Below are 17,509 nucleotides of genomic sequence, written 5' to 3'. Positions count from 1 at the left end.
TTAGATTCTGCTGGCTAGCTTATCCTGTCATTCTCCAGTTCAACTCATCATAAACCTCACTAATATCATTGAGACACGTGTTCCAATGAAAATAACGTTTTGTACCTTGCCTCAATGACATTAATTGTGACCTAAAATCATTCCTAAGAACGAAAAATTGACCGACTTGGGTTTCAAAACTTTCCTTAACTCTCTGTATTTGGTATTCAAATTTCATCGTAATTAAAATTGATTTGTGTACATGTAAGTGTATAATTTCATTGTATTAAATTTGTATATAAATGAAAAAGTTAATAATTTAAATTATTTAATAACAACAGTTTATAATTTTTATTTTATTTTCATAATTATTGACGTCAAATTTCGACTTTGAAAGTAAAATCTTCAAATCATTAAAAAGAGAGAAAAATGATTAAAGAAAAAAATAAAAATATATTTATATTTATATTCTTATATTCACATCAAAGATCAATACAAAAGAGATTAAAAAATATATAAAAAAATTAATATAATATGAATGGAATAAATATATTTAATTTTTTTTATTTATAAACAGAATATAAAAAGTTTCTGACGGCATAATAATAGCGTAAATTGAAGATCTCAAATTGATTTACATATTAAATCAAATAAAAAATTTAAAATATCTTTAATTATTTGTTAACGATCTTTTACTTTTGAACCTAAAACTACTATTAACAATAACAATTTAACATAATCAAATAGTTAAGGAAACTATAACTCGTCTTATTCTAAATTCTAATGAAGCATGAAAAATGGGATTTAGGGGAAAAGGGGAGGGGCTCAAGAGAAGCAAATGAGAACGAGCACATAGAATAAGAAGGGAAGGAGAGAGAGAGAGAGGTGATGCAGTGAAAAAGAGCGCACTGAAATGCGGTAAATGACAAAAAAGATGTGGGCGTTGACTTTAAGGGCAGAGAGAAAATCTTTCCCACTCATCATAGCACCGTAAAAGCATCTTTTCTTTCTCTTTTCTTTTTTCTTTTGATGCACATCTATCATCATCCACTCCTGAGGCGAAAACAAAATCCTTTTATTATGATTTGACATAACAGGTATCCCCCTTACTCGCCTCTGTAGAGCGTCTCCCTCACGCTCTATTGCTAATTTTCCAATCCTTGGCTCTAATCAAATTTCAAAAATATATAAAGTTACATGTCTAAAGATAAGTAAGTGATGAATTTAATAATAAAAATTATTTAATATAACATTAGAAGCCTAAAGAAATAATTCAGAATCAGTGTGATTGATGCTTTTATTTTTTTTTATTTTTAGAAAGTGAAAAATAAAAAATAAAAATGAACTATAAATCAAAATTCAATTGGATGAGTGAAGGAGGTGGGCTTGTGGATGATACCTAGGAGTAATGATGGCTTTCATTATGCCAAAGAAAATTTTGACTTCTATAATTCAATTACTTTTGACATTTAGCCATACAAAAGTATAGAATAAAACGGAAAATTTAAGTGTTAAAAGTCCGGTGGCATAAATTTCTTTACGAAATTTTGGATTCTTACCTACTAGTAACCACTTTAATTACCTTAGAACTTTGATCATTATCTTTCAATATGGGTTGAATTGAATATTACTTAAAGTCAAAAGTGGCAATCCAGTATTATAAAATAATGGATTAAATATTTATTTGATCCTCGACTTATGTCATTTTTAACAATTTAGTATCTAAAAAATTAAAATTTACAATGAATACTTAAGTTCACTTCGGGTAAAACACTTTTATCTTTTTGACTACCAACATTTGAAAAAAATTTACACATGAAGAGGATTCATTTTTTTACATAGAATGTTAAAATCAAATGAAAACTTACATACTAGAAACAGATGGTTATTAATGGAAATGAAAATATACTTATTTTATCTTATGCTGGTCTCCAACTTTTCTGCACAAAATGCCTAGAAATGCAAAATTTCCAAGTTCCTATCACATGCTATGGGTTACAAATTAGGCAGGAATTGCGTATGAACCAGTCAGCTCATTACATCCATCTAAATCACAACTCCATATCGCATTGTAATGAACCAAACTGCAATAAGAATCTATTATGGTATAATTCCCTTCTCCTTCATAAAATACACAGCAATAGCAACTAGTACCATGAATACAATCAACCAGCTAATTCCACCTGTAAAATTAAAGGAAAAAAAAAAAAAAAAGGTAAAGAGCTTTTACGTACAAAATCATTTTCCAAAGTCTAGAACATAAAATAACGAAATCAGCTAAGCTGTTGTGGCATTGGCAAACTTGGAGTTGAAATATTCTTTGATTGTTATTTACATGTATTGTATTATGGTTGTTTTCCTGCAATGTCTAAGACATACATGTATCATATTACATTTTCCATAAACGACCAAAGTGCAAATCCATTCTATATCAAGCACGATTTATTTATTATCTAAACAAAAAGGATAACTAGTTATACAATAAAAATAACAGGCATGTGTATGACAGTCCAAGGTAGGTCAGGGGCCTTTTTTTTTGGTCGAAAAAATGGGTATGCAGGTAGGCTTGCTCCACATACCTGCCCTCACCCATGTCACGGCCACTTTAACCCCACCAAGCCAAGCGTACACAGTGTGGCTTGAACCCCAAACCTGACAACCAGGGGACATAAGTGCACTCACCACTTAACCAAATGTTCAGTGGTTAGATCAGGGACATACTAGCAATAGCTGACTTAATTCTTGATCATGTCAGAGCTTGAACTAATATTTCATTTCCAGTCATATAAACTTTGTCATCCATGGGTCTCTAATGATGTTTCAAACTGGAGGACTAAACAGCACAAAATCTCAGGGGACTCACCATAATCCATTTGATGGTTGTAGGCTTGTAGCATGTCCCCTTGAGTTAACAAACTCAAACTTATATTGGGATGTTCATATGATATGGATTTGTCTAAGATAGGTCCCCAAAGAGGGCAAATAAGTTTTTAGCAAGTGTTAGCATGTGACGGCAATGAGGCAACCATTCCAATCCAAGGTACATATGCACCTTTTGAGTTAGCAAAACAAGAAAATCCAGAAAAGGCACATACCACTTTTCTTCGTGTCCTTGACTAGTGTCACCCTAGCACTTGAGTCCAGTGATGCAGAGATCAAAGCCCTGTATCCAAAACTGCATTCTTCAATATTATTCTAATTATAAGAGGTACTGTAGCATAAACAGTTTGCAGAGAAAAAGATATTATGAAAATACATTGTTGTACAACCTTGAATCATGGGAGAATGTCAATGCTGTAACCAAACCAAGGTGAGCTTTTTTTACCGTCATTTGAACCCGCATATTGTAAGAATTTATGATAAAAAGGTCTCCTCCAACCGTTCCACTGCATGTCAACCAGGTAAAGAAAAACTATTCATTTTCTGAATTCCAAAAGCATATAGAGTTTCAAGACTTGAATGGATATATTTATTGACAAAAGGGATCTAGCAAATGTCAGCAGCTGAAACTCCATCTAATAAGCCAAGAAGCCATAACCAATCTACATTATAAAATATAAAAATTGGAAGGGGGAGGCAGAATCATCTGATACAGTCAGCACCAGAGAGTTCTTAGAAGGAATTGAATTTATTTTAGCCTAAATTTATTGAGAATTCAGATAATCATATAATATGATCAGCACCAGAGAGGTCTTTCAAGGAATGCTCACAATGGGTCCTAATCACACCTGTACTGAAGTTTTTAAGTATTTTCAAGTGAAGGTAACGTGTTGAAGCCAACAAAGTAATAATTCTTACACTGCAAGGAACTTCCCATCAGCCGAGACATTGAAAGCAGAGATAGCTTCTCGGACTACTCGTTTTGATCGCATTCTCTTCCATGTGCTTGTGTTCCATGTTAAAATACTTCCACCATGGTCTGTCAAGATGAAGTTATGATGGTAAATTTACAAGCCAAAATGAGGATTTTCCTTTTACTGCATAGAAAAGCAGAGCCCAATGCTAATATTTACCTGTGACTACAGCAATATACAGAACTGGATTCCTATCATTAATTTGAGAAAATCTGCAGAAGGCAAAAATCTCATCCTGGAGTGTACATAAACCAAATAAATCAGTTCAAACCCAACACATAGAAGAATGATCAACTTGAATCACCTGAAAAACTTGACTATTCCTTTATTATCTCATATCTGCCAGACATGTGGCAAAAAGACTGGTTAATTCACTAAATTATTTGGATGGTTCATATTTAATTAAACACTGTTATTTATTTATTTTTTACAACATCACAGAGATCCTTCCCAAAGAAAGAGATAGAGAGGTATGCACATAGAGCTAATAATCTGGACAACTCTCCTCAATGTTATAACTTGAAAGGCTAGCACTAACAGCACCAAAGTTGTAATAACTAGAGAAAGTTTCACTTGTTAAAAGGTTTTGATTCGCTCACTCACATTTCCCTTTGCCAAAGAAGCTACAACTTTTGATGATGTTACATCCCAAATCCTACAAAGGCCACTTCCCAATGAGATGAGAAATTTTCCATCACAGCTGCAATACAAACAGTAAAGATGTCAGCAAAAAAATGATTACTAAGGAGATGAAGTTTCCTCCCCTTCGACAGCCCCTCCTTTGAAAGTATAAGCAGGGAAAAAAGGAGATGCAGGTTCAGAAATATATATTTTTGTGAGTCCCACTAGCACAGACCTAAAATCCAAGTCCTTAATGGATGAATGAGCTTGGGCTTCATTGAGAATTATTTCCATGCTAGGCCATTTGAAAACCCTTAAACTGCCATCCTGTACTGCAACAAAACCAGAGCATCATGAATAATGCATTAGGCCCAAAATGGTGAAATTCAATAAATGAGACATAACATACAGAAACGGAAAGTTGGCTCTTCAATCAAAAAGTGGGCTCCAAAAGAAGGTCCTATAACTTGCTATCATCTGCCTTCAATAATGGCCAACTTTAAAGTTTGAAAGCCCCCATGCAGAAAATATTACTTCAACAATGGCACCAAAAAAAAGGACGCGTAGAATCTATAGTACTAAAGGGTACAGAACAAAGGTCATAAATTGTTATACATTTCGGTGCCTTTTAACGTCTTTGTTTTTTCTTTTATTTTTTCTCCCTCTCTATGTCAAGATAGAATTATATTGATATTCCATCATCATATATCTTCGAAATCCAAGTCAAACCTCAAAGACAACCTCGCTGCATAAAGTGATTCATCATGTGATAAAACAACCAGCATATGCCCCTTAAGTTTACAGGAAAATGTACAGCTAGACTGAAGCATCATTTTCAGATAATTTGAGCATAAAGCAAGAACCACAGTTCCCCCCCCCCCCCCCCTTGTGTGAGTGATGAACCATGCAACAGACTAATTATAACAAATAGAAAAACGAAAGAGATAGTCTACCTCGCCACCAACAGCCAGTTCGGAACCCTCACTGTTAAATGTCAATGCTAATTGCTGTCCAACATCTTTTAATTGGGTCAGAACTTTCTCAGACACCTTGACACTCAGTTTGTGGACTTCATTGCCCTCAAGTTCTTCCCACTCAAACAATCTGAAGAAGAATAAGAATGATATATGATATTCCTAAACTACTAGAAATGACAAAGCTCACTGTGCAACATAATACTAATGTGGATGTATATTAGAAGAGAGTCGATCAAAAAGGAGCACACCAAACAGAATCAGAGCCAAGGTTTTGCTGAAGAAATTTCACAGGATATCCCAATCTGATCATTAAAACATGATCCTTGGTGCACTTGTGGTTACATCTTTAAATATTATATTTCAAACTTAACAGCTGCATAAACCCTTGATTATATGCTAGCATAACTTCAGGCATACCTTTATAATACGGTCCCACTTTTATGCTATTGCTCTTCCCTTTCAGTGTCTAGAGTACATGCTAAAGCCAAAGCAATAATATTACCTCCGAGGCAGGTCAAATATTAATGCATACCCTTATAGGGTATGGGTACACATAGAACAGAGCATACTGGCTAGTTTAGGTTCCCTCCATTTTCATATATAATACAATTAAAAAAGATTGGAGATTAATGGAAGTCTAAAATCAATTCCGAGATGAAAGATAGAATATCTCCAGGGCTCTGAAAGAGAAACCCAGTTCATCCTGATTACCAACACTGTAGAAATATGCTATGGTTCCCGCTGCATGTATCTGGGAAAACTCAAGAGCAGTTGGCTTACATGTAGCCATATAAAACCAGCATGTTGTGAGTTGATGGGAGCGTATGGCTTGCACACGTACAGATGATGGCTCCAATGAATGTTTATCTTTGAGATTAATGTGGGTTAACTTCTTGGACAATTAAGATTATTATCATTTATTTCCACTCATTTATTATTTATCAGGTAAGGATTATCATACCTGGTGAAGCAACTTTGCCATCTGTAAAGAGATTGTCACAAGCAGAGAAAAGAAAGTAAAGTTACGTGAGTATCCACTACCTAATAACAAATAAATGGAACTAAACAATAATAATCCTAATGGTCCCACAAGGTAACATACAGTAATCTCGAGGATAACCATTTAGTAGAGCCCTCATCTGCATTTGTTGAAGTCTTGCTCCACCATCAAGTGATGCACTCCCACTATCTCACATAAAAACTGCTAGTTAATTTAGCTCCTTTCTGAATTATTGCTCGCACTCTCCCTCTAGTCCTCTTAAATGAACAAGTGATTCCATTCCCTCTCAGAATTGTCATCATTTTCACAGTTGATAATTATATGTCAAATAACCAACCACCAGAGTTTTAAATATAATAACATTAGAAAGTCATAGAAAAAGAGTTAAGGAGTTGCTCATTCTTTATATAATATAATGGTAAAAAATATAATGAAGAAACTGATTTGAAACTACTTTTTAGGGCAAATTGTAAGGATCAAAATGTATCAGGCATTTCCTTCTGTTGATTAGAGCAAGAAAATTCTCATTCTCTTCTTCCAAACTCCACATTTTCAACAAAAAAAAAAAAAAAAAAAAGCTTGTAGCATCAATGGCCTTGAGATGATATAGAAAAAAAAATCAAGGAAGAATAGCATTTCTTTTCAATAGACAGAATCATTGGTTAAACACGCAAAAGAAAAAACCTGCAACTTTGTTGCAATGCACAGATAATGCCATCTCCACGCGGATGAACAGTCATTCGATAAGGCAAATCAGAACCAGTTCGAAGCATAACCACCTTAATAGAAAACACATTAAAAACAATTAAAAACAAATAAATTACCATAGTGTATTCCATTAAAAAAAAATAGAAGAGCTTGTCTACAGTAATTACAATAATTTAAGGAAATTCCTTAATTTAAAACCGCTGACCTAAAGGATCTAGATTTCATAATTTTAGACTCGTCAACGTAAGATCTAACATAATTTGAAATTGAAATTCTTTAAATCTACTTACGGGTTGATGAGAGAGAGAATTAGAGGCAAAATCGACGTGGGAGACGACGACTGCATTGGGGATACCGCTACGGCCTTCACCGCCACCGCCAGCTAGAACGACATAGTTTAGAGAGGTACTAATCTCGTCATCTTTGGATTGAGTTGGATCTTTGTCTTCTTTATTATCCTCTTCAATTTTTTCTTGTGAGGTGAGCTTGGATCTGACGTGGTTGTAAGGAACCCAACCGGCTCCGTAAAACGGCACGCCGTATTGTCGGAGATCGGAGGAGATGGTTGCCATGATTCTGAAGTTTGTGCCCGAGCTTAAGCAGTAAGGAGGCTTTAGGCTTATTTATCAATAGTTCGTAATTTTTTACCTCAAAAAATCTCAAATCTGCATTACAAAATAGAATTTTGAACAAAGAATAAAATTACGTAAATAAATTATTAAATAAAAAATAAAGATATATAAACGGACAAAATAATAATTTACGTAATTTGATAATTTTTATATTAATTTTTTTATTAAATATGTATATTTTAATTTTATTAATTAATATATTATTAATTTTAATTTTTTTAATATATTTTTTATGTTTTTAGTCTAAAATTAAGTAAAGGGAAGGTCGTGTATGGTACAATTAAACACACATTTGACATTTCCACTTTTGTAGTTCTGCATTTGCTGTCCTTAGGCCAAACATGGTGTTCTTTATAACCGCCTTCTCATCACTCACCATCCAAATTCTCTCATGCCTGAAATTCATGCTTTTCACATTTCTAATTTTTTTTTTTTGGCCAAACACCACTTCTAATTATTACTTTCATTCTATAATAATCGGTTTTTTTTTTCCGCCGAAAGAAGCCACAACTCAAATCAATTAAAGGTATCTTTCTTTTTATTTTAGGTAAAATCCCATAATTTCCATTATCTGTTTTCCTTCCTTTTTTTTTTTTTTCGCTGTTGCTTATGCCATGGAGTTTTAATTATGAAAATTTGCACTTTATCTTCAAAAAAGTTGATTTTTTTGTTAATTTTGTTACAGATTTTGGATGCCATAGCTCATAGGATTAAAATTTTGTCCTCCTTATCATTAAATCTCGTCCATAAATTTTTTTTTTGTAATTCTTTTATAAATCCCAAGTTTGTTTTTTTTTCGAATTCTACAAAAATTTCAGAGTTTCGAATTTAATTTCATGATTTCATTTTTTAGGTACATACTTATATCTCAACCCTCTTTGATAAACACCGGTAGGTCAAATCTGGGTTGTTTGATTCCTTTTGATTATTGTTGTTAGAAATTCATTCAAAGTTAATTTCTTTTCTTTGATTATTTAAAAGAAAAAAAAAAGGAAAGAAACTTTAATTATCCAAAAAATTCCCTCTTTTTTTTTCTATTTAAAAGCCTTTAAGTTGTTATTTTGTGATCTTAATGATGCCTGATCTTCATTTTTTATACTTTTGGCAATTTGTATATTGATGATTTTGTGTTTTTTGAAGTTATTAAATGGAGGATGACCAAGGAGAAGAGCGTTCTAGGGATCGGATTAGTGAGTTGCCAGATGAAATTCTATTTACAATTCTTTCCTTTTTGACCCTTAAGGAGGTAGCAAGCATATGTTTTCTTTCCAAGAGGTTGAAAAGTTTGTGGCCAAACATTGTTACTTTGAATTTTGATGCTTCAGATGCATTATGCGAGCTTCAGAGGAATGGCAGTTTGAGGAAAAAGAAGAGGTCTTGGTACATAGGCTGGGTGAACCACATCCTGGAGTTGTACAAAGGTTCTACTTTAAATGAATTTAGAGTTTGTTTCGACTTGGATTGGACTTGTAGGCATGATATTGATAGTTGGTTTCATTTTGCAATATCGAAGAGAGTTCGAAATCTTGAGTTGGACTTTGAAGAAGTGGCAGAGAAAACTTGGCCACCAGGTTTAAGATCCTATTCGTTAACTAAAGGTTGTTACGACTACATTAGAACTCCTCATGGTTTATCCTGCATTGGGTTGTTGACTTCTTTATGTTTGAGATTTGTAAAAGTAAGTGGTGAGGTTCTCGAGCACTTCCTTTCTCATAGTCCTCTTCTTGAAAAGTTAGTTGTGGAGTGGTCAAAAAATTTAGTGTCTCTTAAAGTTGCTAAAGTTGCTAGTTCATCACCTTTGCGGTTGAGATACTTGGAAATACGGTCTTGCCTTGCGTTGAAAAATCTTGAGATTTCTACACCCAATTTATGGTCCTTTAGGTATTATGGACAAAAGGTGGCATTACACATTGAAAATGCTCCCCTCCTGGCCAATGTGCTTATAGGTGGGAACTTAGATGATCAACCAGGTTTTGCCTTTTGCCCTCTCTCGAGCTATCTTTGTCAGCTACATACCCTAACATTGGAGATGAATGCTGTAAGTTTTTGCTATCTTTTTTTATGTTCTTGGATTTCAATTTTATTTTGCTATTGGATTTCTCATTATAAATTTCTTTTGCAGTACAATATGACATTTCCAAATTTCCCTCAATTGGCAAATCTTAGGCACTTAGTAGTAAGTGTGTATGGTGGATATGATGACAATCTTCTTGTCTTGACTTCTTTGATTGATGCATCTCCTTCCTTGAACAAACTCTCATTGGAGGTAATGTTGTCCGTGTTCGTCTTGATTAAGAATGTTGCCCTTTTCTTCATATACATTATTGACAATATGGATGGCTGAATTTTTCATCAGCCTTTGCACACAAAGCACAGTCTCATATAAGAAGCTGGCCCATGTTAATTTACTATCACATCATTTGTTCCTTTATCTGCCCTTTGACCATTTGGTTTTCATTTTCCATTAAATCTGGTGAAAATTCTGGATCTCATATTTTTCTCTTGTAGTTTTATCACTTATCTTTTAAATTTTTGTCACTACTTCTTACCCCTCTTTTTCCTTTATCGTTGTCTTATTATGTCGTCTTTAAAATTTTGCAGTTAAAAATTTGGAGATCTTCTACATACAATCATGCAAATAGTTCTTGTAATGTTACTGGAAAACCCATCCCAAGTCTTAAAGTGGTGGAGGTGGTAGGCTTTAGAGGTTTTAAAATTGATGTAGACTTTGTTACATATGTTCTTGAGCATGGAAAAATGATTGAGAAGATTACTATTAATTGTTGCCATCCAAGTTGGATTGGGCAAATATGGGAGTGTGAATCAATCAAAGAAAGAGATAAGGCAAGAAAGCATGCTCTACAACTCAAGGTAAAAGCACCTCCAACAACTGAATTTGTAGTCATATGAAGTTTAATGATATTTGTCATTTCATGGCCTTTGCAAGTACACAAATCAGTGATACAGGCGGGGGAGCAGAGGAAGATAGTCAACAAGGAGAATGGAAAATCAGAATGGCTTGATTTTTAATATTAAGAAATACTTTGATATTCTCACTGTACAAAGGTCAAAAGATAGCTCTGTGTCTTGCTTTATTTTTTCATACTACATGATTGGATGATTGACCTTTTATTGTTGCTGAAAGCATAGTAACAGCCTCCCCTACTGTCAAGAACAAGCAGTCTGGTCTCATGAAATCACCAGCTTCATCTGATTTTTGCAATTTTTCCATCACCTCACCCAGAGGATTCACCAACACAAGCTGTGATGTCAAAGTGTAGAATTTTGAATATAGAAGACATGCATGCAACTTAAGCACTAGTGATTAAATTGTTTTTGCAGATTGGAAACTTACCTCAGCGCCTTTCTTTTCGATTGCCCTCTTCAGTTCGTTAAAGAGTGCTATGCCACTCGTGTCTATGGCGCTTACAGCTGAGAAAAAATGGATAGAAAGCATCTTCGTTATGGAGCTTGTTGAAAACAAGCCATCATGAGCAGCAGCATTGCTAAAATCCCATGGTTGAGATAGACTTACCCGACATCTCTAGAATCACAAATCTAAGGCTAGACGGCTTCTTGAGATCTTCCTGTGCTTCATATTCTTCAATCCATCTCAACATCCTTTGCACCATAGGCCCAATAATGGAGAAAGATATAACAGAATAAATAATCGAAGAGAGGTAAGACATGATCTACTTGTTAAACGTCCCATCCAACTTAAGATATTTGTGTAGATGAGATAGAAGCTTATTACATGACAAACTTAAAATTTGGAATGAGTAACATGCAGGAAACATGCAAGAACATGACAGAACGCTCTAATACATTGTTAAGTATCTACTATATAACCGCTTGACAATAGAGATAACATCACTTTAACAATACTAACAAAGTCTGCAAAGTGATAACCAACCTCTCATTCAGATATGTCGAATTGGCAAAGTTGATTGGGGCTTCGACGCTTAGAATAAGGAAACCAGGGATCTTCATGGATTCCTTGTAATGGTGAAGATCGCGGTAAATATCTGTTCCAGGTATGTTCCCCAGCATCACTGTTTTTGGCCTGGTAATTTGCAGGAGGATCTTGAAAATAGATATGCCAACCTGGCCATAAATACTCTCAGAACTTTAGCTTAATCACAACTAAAGAAATTGATTCAGGCTTGACTGGAATTGCATGTTTTCTGAAGGTGAGAGAAGAGAACTTACTGCAATGGCAAGACCATGTTGGACAGAGATAAAAATAACACCAAAGAATGCACACAACGTCACAATGAAATCAAATTTGTCAATTTTCCAAATTTGATAGGCTGCTGGGATGTCTATAAGGCCAACAACTGCTGACACAATGATAGCACCCAACACAACATTTGGTGTGTACTGGAATAAAGGCATGAGGAAAAGAAGGGTGACCATAACCGTAATTGACATCACTATGTTAGACACTGCAGTTTTTGCTCCTGCATTGTGATTAACAGCTGATCGAGAAAAGGCACCTGATATCAAAAAATTACGTAGTTAATAGCCGCTTAGAAGGAAACTTATTGTTAGATTAATTGCCTTCTGGAGTAGATGTCTACCTGTTGTGACATAGCAGGAAGTGGAGGAGCCAACCATGTTCATCAGCCCAATCGCCATCATCTCCTTGTTACCATCCACTTTGTAATCCTTAAGAGCAGCAAAAGTCCTTCCTACTGCAATCCCTTCCTGTTTGATACCGGTTGAATTAAAGCGATGGCCAAATAGATTTGTGTTCTTCCCGAAATAGTTGCAATGAAATTTTCTTTCCTTTTAGGAATAATATCAGGCATTCTAGTGTCTTGTTTTATGCAAAAAAAAAAAAAAAAATGCATACCATTTTGATTAGAGGGTTTGGAACCATTGTTAATCTGTTTTCATTACATTAACTGATATTGTTTGATACAAAGATAGCATCGGAAATTATAAGAACTCCTCCATTTTCACCTTCATTTGTTTTTACATTTTAATGAGGTCTCTAGTTAATTACTGGAAAGATTCAGATAAAAAAGGATTTAAAAAACTTACAGTGAGGGAAATAATTCCAGTAACAAGGCCAGTTTTTATTGACAGCCCGAGGTGGCTTCCATGAAATTGCAGCATATTCCATGAAGGAGGATTTAATCCTTCTTGCAATTTGCCAATCTAATAAGTAGACACACCAATAAACTGTAAGAAAAGAAGGGGAGCAATATGTAGGAGTTACTGAGGGAACCAGGAAACTTACTATACCGATGCCGTGATGCTGAGCTTTGAATGCAAAAACCAGAAGGGTAGAGATGATCACAGAAACAAGAGGAGCTCCAGCTGAGACCCAAAACAGCTTTGGTCTTCTCATGCTCTGCATGGCACGCACCCCAAAATTTGACAGTCAATGCATATTCAAAATGTCAGACAGAATTCTATTGGCCTTTCATGAGGGACCAATCACCTGATGTGGCCTCCTAATTAAGTCAAATCTGCATGCTATCAAGGATTGATTCCTATGATTGCATAATTATCATATATCAAGCCTGGGTCTCAAATTAAGAAACCAAAGCTCTTTTGAGTAAAAGTCACCTACTTAATCTTGTTGCAGACCAGAAAATGGAAAATGAACCAAATTCATACGGACTAAGGCAAAGGACTATATAAAAGCTATATTTAATATTCGCTTCTAGGATTGGCAGGGTGTCACATAAAAGAAATAAAAAAAAATATAAAAAGTAATATAATCATTTAGAAAAAAACTATGGCCACCCAGAGCATGGTAATACATGACAAGTGTTATCCATGCAGACCCAGAAAGAGTCAAATCATCAACTTTAACCTTTCTGATTGGTGAAGTGTAGCTCGGGGGCCAGATGTGAGATAACAGTGAATTTAGATGATTGAAACGGTCAACAACAAACACTAAGCAATTAATGTGTGTAGTGGGTGTCTTAAGTCAGTGACAGGTTCGATCCTTAGGCGGTTAAGAGCGTCCTTTCGAGAGATAAAACACCAGATTCCAATTGGGACTAGAAGACAAAGAGATTAATAATATGACGTACAACATGTCTTGCCACTAGCAGAAACACGAGGAAACAGAAGCCCATCAGTATTGTTTGCCATGACCACTGCGCAGAAGCAAAAAAACACCATAAATTTACGACAAGAACAAATATAATTCACAAAAGAATTCTGCGCACGAATCATGAATGAATCTTGAAAATTGAAATAAGTTTGGCTGCTAACTGCTAAGAGAAAAGAAATATGATATTTTACCAATTAATGAAACAAACATTATGGCAAGCAGCAGCTGCCTGCAGGCAGTTTCCATTAAAGTTACATTTACATGAGAAGACTGGTGCAGGCTGCAGAGTAAAATCAGTACCTCCTTTATATTGTGGAAAACAGAGCTCAAAACAGGTACCAAACCCATCTGTTTAGTAAAATGAGTGATTCCAAGAAGGCTTTTCAGCTGCTGCAAAGAAACTATGATAGCAGCCCCTGCCATGAACCCGATAAGTGTTGCCTTTGAGAGAAAATCAATGATGAATCCAAGCCTGTTCACGTTAACACCAGAAATCATCCGAAAGGTTAATTAAAGAAATAAAAAAGATGCATATTTAGAATGAAAAGACAAGTTCACCTTAAAAATCCCAAAGAAGCTTGGAAAAAACCAGCAAAGAAAGTTGTAGTAAAGGCTAGTTGCAGAAACAAGACAGGATCATTGATAGGGGATACTTCTTGTCTGAGCATAGATCCAAGTATAAGTGAAGCTATGGAAACAGGTCCTACTGCAAGGTCCCTGGAGCTGCCAAGTACAGCATATACAAGAGGAGGCACAAAGCTGGAATCTAGACCAACAAGGAATAAACAAACTTTACCAAATGAAAATTCAATCAAATAGTAATCTTAATGTTGCTAACAAGCTTCAATGAAAGAGCAGAATTACTCACAAAGACCAACAATTGGCGGTAGACCAGCAAGCTTAGCATAACTGATACCCTGATGTAAGAAATTGAGACGTCAAATAAATGGACAAACATTAATGGACTAGTAGATAAAGAGGACACGAGAAGCAAGATTCTTTTGGAGTAACCTGTGGGATAGCTAAGCTGGCAATGGTAAGTCCTGAAACAATATCCGATTTGAAGAGTTTGAGACTATAATTAGGACCCCATTGGAGAATAGGAAAAATGTATTGAGCTGCAAGAATCCATTTCTTCCTCGTTGGTTGTCCTTTGAATTGGCGCAAAGGATCATCAGGGAAGAAAGTTTCTTTGAGCCTGGTTTTAAGCTTCTGAATGGTGCTCTTATGGGGTGGTGGGACAACTCTGTGAACCTCCATGGTTATTTCCAGGCAGGTTGAAGGTTGCTGCTGCTGCATGTTGCTAGTATTAGGCTCCATGGTAGTATAACAAAAATTGTATTGGTGTAGCTTGTTTTGCTGGAGCAATGCTCTAATTTATGCTTGTCTCTACCCATCAAAGCAACTTCACCAGTGATCGCTAACAAACAAACTAGTACTTATCTAGTAGAGAACAACAATGCCTGATCAACAGAAACAGAGGTGAACCTTATTAGTACGTCATTGTTGTTGAATGGTTGGCCCACTTACTTTTTTATTTTCTGCTCCTTGTGCAAAAATATGCACATGAATCTACATGCAGTAAGTTGTGGCAGAGAGAGAGTGCAATCTCTCTCCTTCAAATTAAAAGTAAAACATATTTTCATGGATAAATTACGTATAGAACCATGTGTAGTATGAAGGTGTTTGCAAATATTTATTTTCAAGCTGCAGTCTCATTTGTAAAAACAAAGAAAAAGGTTAAAGCAGATTTTGTAAAAAAAAAAAAGAAAACTAACATATATATGATGGAAATAAGGAGAGATGCAAATAGTAATGCCTTAATTTGCAGTATAACTTTTTTTTACCCTAATATATATATATATATATATTGTAATGTTTAATATGACAATAGATATGGAACAATAAATTCATGGGTGAAGTATGAGAATTTGGTTGACACTTTAATCGCATGGAACATAAAATTTTTAGGTGAAGTTCGTAAAATTTTCAACTAAAAATGATTAAATAAAAATTAAAATTAAAAATAAAAATCTACATATTAAAATGTTTTATTACATAAATTGAGTGTGTAAATTTTAATATATATTTTTAATAAAAATATGAACAAAATTTTTACTGTTGTATAAATATCAATCAAATTTAAATTATAAACAATATTTTTTATAATTTTTTTATATATTATTGATTTTCATATTGAACTCTATCAATTTATCGATTTTAAATTTTTTATTATATCATTTTTTAAAAAAAATTTTACAAACTTCACTTAAAAATTTAATATAAAATTTCTCCTTAATCATATCAAGTAAATTAAGCAAATAGTTCGAGCAGAAATGATGAGGCAACTAACATTTTTCAGCTGACGACTCAATTTGAGCTAATTAGTTACACAAAGAGGCGTGCCAATATCTTTTTCAAAAAAACAAAGTATATATCAAACAAATCTTAGTATTTATAAATTGGAAAACATGAAAGATTACTGGAAAAAAAGAAAAAGGAAAAACCTTTTAGAGAGTGCTTATTCAAAATTGTGCAAAGGCTGACTAATCAAAACAGGTCCTATACAATAGAAAGAGCTCTTTCTATTGTATTTTGGCAACATATACTATATGAATTTTAATTGAAAATCTAGATAAAAAGCTAACATAATAAACAGCTACGTGAAACTCTCTTATTCAATAGACATAGGATAGACTTTGTTCACAAACGCCATTCCATTCATAAATCATTACCATCTAACCCTACATAAATGCCACTAATGAATGTAATAAAAATATTGTGACTAACAGGTCCCAAAGTACTTTTATCTTTTTCAAAACCCTAATAATAGCCATTATTTTTGGTCTAATTTATATAATTACAAGTAGGTGCATGTTTGTCATTTTTAATTAGGTAAATCATTTCTATTGTTATGTATATGACACCTGATTTACATGTGTCAGTTGACATTAAAAAAATATTATATGAATTTTTTTAATTTTTTATCTCTTATATTATTTTTTTTTTGTTTTATAAAATTTTAAAGCTATATTCCTTTTCTATTTTGATTCCCTCATGAAAATTTAATCAACATTCCCTAAAATAAAAATGGGGTAATTTCTCCCTTTCCTTTATAGTTGAAATTTATGAATGATGGAGTATTTATAGAGAAAGAGATGGGTACGAGAAAGGTTAGTCATCATTTGACAAGGAAAAAGGAATGTTTTGACGTAAAGACATAAAGTAATAAAGTCAAATAAAGAAGAAAAAGAGAAAGAAAAAGGAGATGGAATTATAATTTTTTGATGTTCTTATCTTCTTTACACGCTTAAAGGCATCAAACTTTTTTTTATTCGTCCACCGCCCTTTAATCTTGTAAAGCAATGGCTGAATTTTGATTTGAAATCCGTTGCTTTTTGTTGTTTTGTGTATGATTGAGGCCAGGAAATTTGATCAGCCCAATATGGCAAACTTGGTTCCAACTCACAAGGTTACAGTTTCTCACGTGAAGAAAGCTAGTTGCTGCTAGCTACTGGTTAGAACGAGTGAATCGTAATAGGAAATTTAAAGATTTTTTTTTTTTTATTTTTGAACTAAATGAAGCAGTCCCATTTAAATTTAGAATCTTTACTCATATCTCGCGCCATCATGTTATTAAAGGAAATTCTTTAAAATTATATTTA

The 17,509-nt window shown here is 34.0% G+C and overlaps 3 protein-coding genes across 13 annotated transcripts; 1 reads left to right on the top strand and 2 right to left on the bottom strand.

The window, feature by feature from the left end:
* Positions 1 to 1,739: 1,739 nt before the first annotated feature.
* Positions 1,740 to 7,711, bottom strand: LOC111281500 (SEC12-like protein 2). Of its 2 annotated transcripts, none has more exons than XM_022869250.2 (10): positions 7,430 to 7,711; positions 7,116 to 7,210; positions 5,408 to 5,558; positions 4,690 to 4,781; positions 4,437 to 4,533; positions 3,993 to 4,068; positions 3,778 to 3,898; positions 3,249 to 3,365; positions 3,075 to 3,142; positions 1,740 to 2,162 (listed from the first exon to the last, which is right to left on the bottom strand). In XM_022869250.2, exons 1-10 carry the CDS (start codon positions 7,709 to 7,711, stop codon positions 2,080 to 2,082), a joined length of 1,182 nt encoding a protein of 393 aa, XP_022724985.2. In that variant the 3' UTR covers positions 1,740 to 2,079. The 2 variants fall into 2 exon arrangements, with proteins under 2 accessions (XP_022724985.2, XP_089616761.1); XM_089760635.1 differs by having other exon boundaries at positions 1,788 to 2,162; positions 3,075 to 3,154.
* Positions 7,605 to 12,572, top strand: LOC111282153 (F-box/LRR-repeat protein At3g26922-like). 10 transcript variants are annotated; one of them, XM_022870128.2, is made up of 9 exons: positions 8,210 to 8,297; positions 8,625 to 8,662; positions 8,912 to 8,961; positions 9,097 to 9,809; positions 9,894 to 10,037; positions 10,373 to 10,642; positions 11,114 to 11,451; positions 11,696 to 11,805; positions 11,962 to 12,572. In XM_022870128.2, the coding sequence occupies exons 3-7, from the start codon at positions 8,919 to 8,921 to the stop codon at positions 11,165 to 11,167; spliced, it is 1,224 nt and encodes a 407-aa protein (XP_022725863.2). In that variant the 5' UTR covers positions 8,210 to 8,297; positions 8,625 to 8,662; positions 8,912 to 8,918; the 3' UTR covers positions 11,168 to 11,451; positions 11,696 to 11,805; positions 11,962 to 12,572. The 10 variants fall into 10 exon arrangements, with proteins under 10 accessions (XP_089616760.1, XP_089616759.1, XP_089616756.1 ...); XM_089760634.1 differs by lacking the exons at positions 8,210 to 8,297; positions 8,625 to 8,662 and adding an exon at positions 7,605 to 7,741; XM_022870127.2 differs by lacking the exon at positions 8,625 to 8,662 and having other exon boundaries at positions 8,155 to 8,297.
* On the bottom strand, positions 10,774 to 15,261 carry LOC111282151 (putative sulfate transporter 3.3). Its single transcript, XM_022870120.2, has 13 exons — positions 14,856 to 15,261; positions 14,713 to 14,761; positions 14,403 to 14,610; positions 14,145 to 14,316; positions 13,822 to 13,887; positions 13,017 to 13,130; positions 12,818 to 12,934; positions 12,352 to 12,478; positions 11,981 to 12,267; positions 11,685 to 11,875; positions 11,307 to 11,392; positions 11,127 to 11,203; positions 10,774 to 11,033 (listed from the first exon to the last, which is right to left on the bottom strand). The coding sequence occupies exons 1-13, from the start codon at positions 15,162 to 15,164 to the stop codon at positions 10,872 to 10,874; spliced, it is 1,965 nt and encodes a 654-aa protein (XP_022725855.2). The 5' UTR covers positions 15,165 to 15,261; the 3' UTR covers positions 10,774 to 10,871.
* Positions 15,262 to 17,509: the final 2,248 nt, after the last annotated feature.

The sequence above is a fragment of the Durio zibethinus genome, chromosome 5 (genome assembly GCF_047325235.1).
Source record: "Durio zibethinus cultivar Kanyao isolate XHJ-2024 chromosome 5, ASM4732523v1, whole genome shotgun sequence".
NCBI classification, from domain to species: domain Eukaryota; kingdom Viridiplantae; phylum Streptophyta; class Magnoliopsida; order Malvales; family Malvaceae; genus Durio; species Durio zibethinus.
This window is presented reverse-complemented; position numbering and strand designations above follow the sequence as displayed.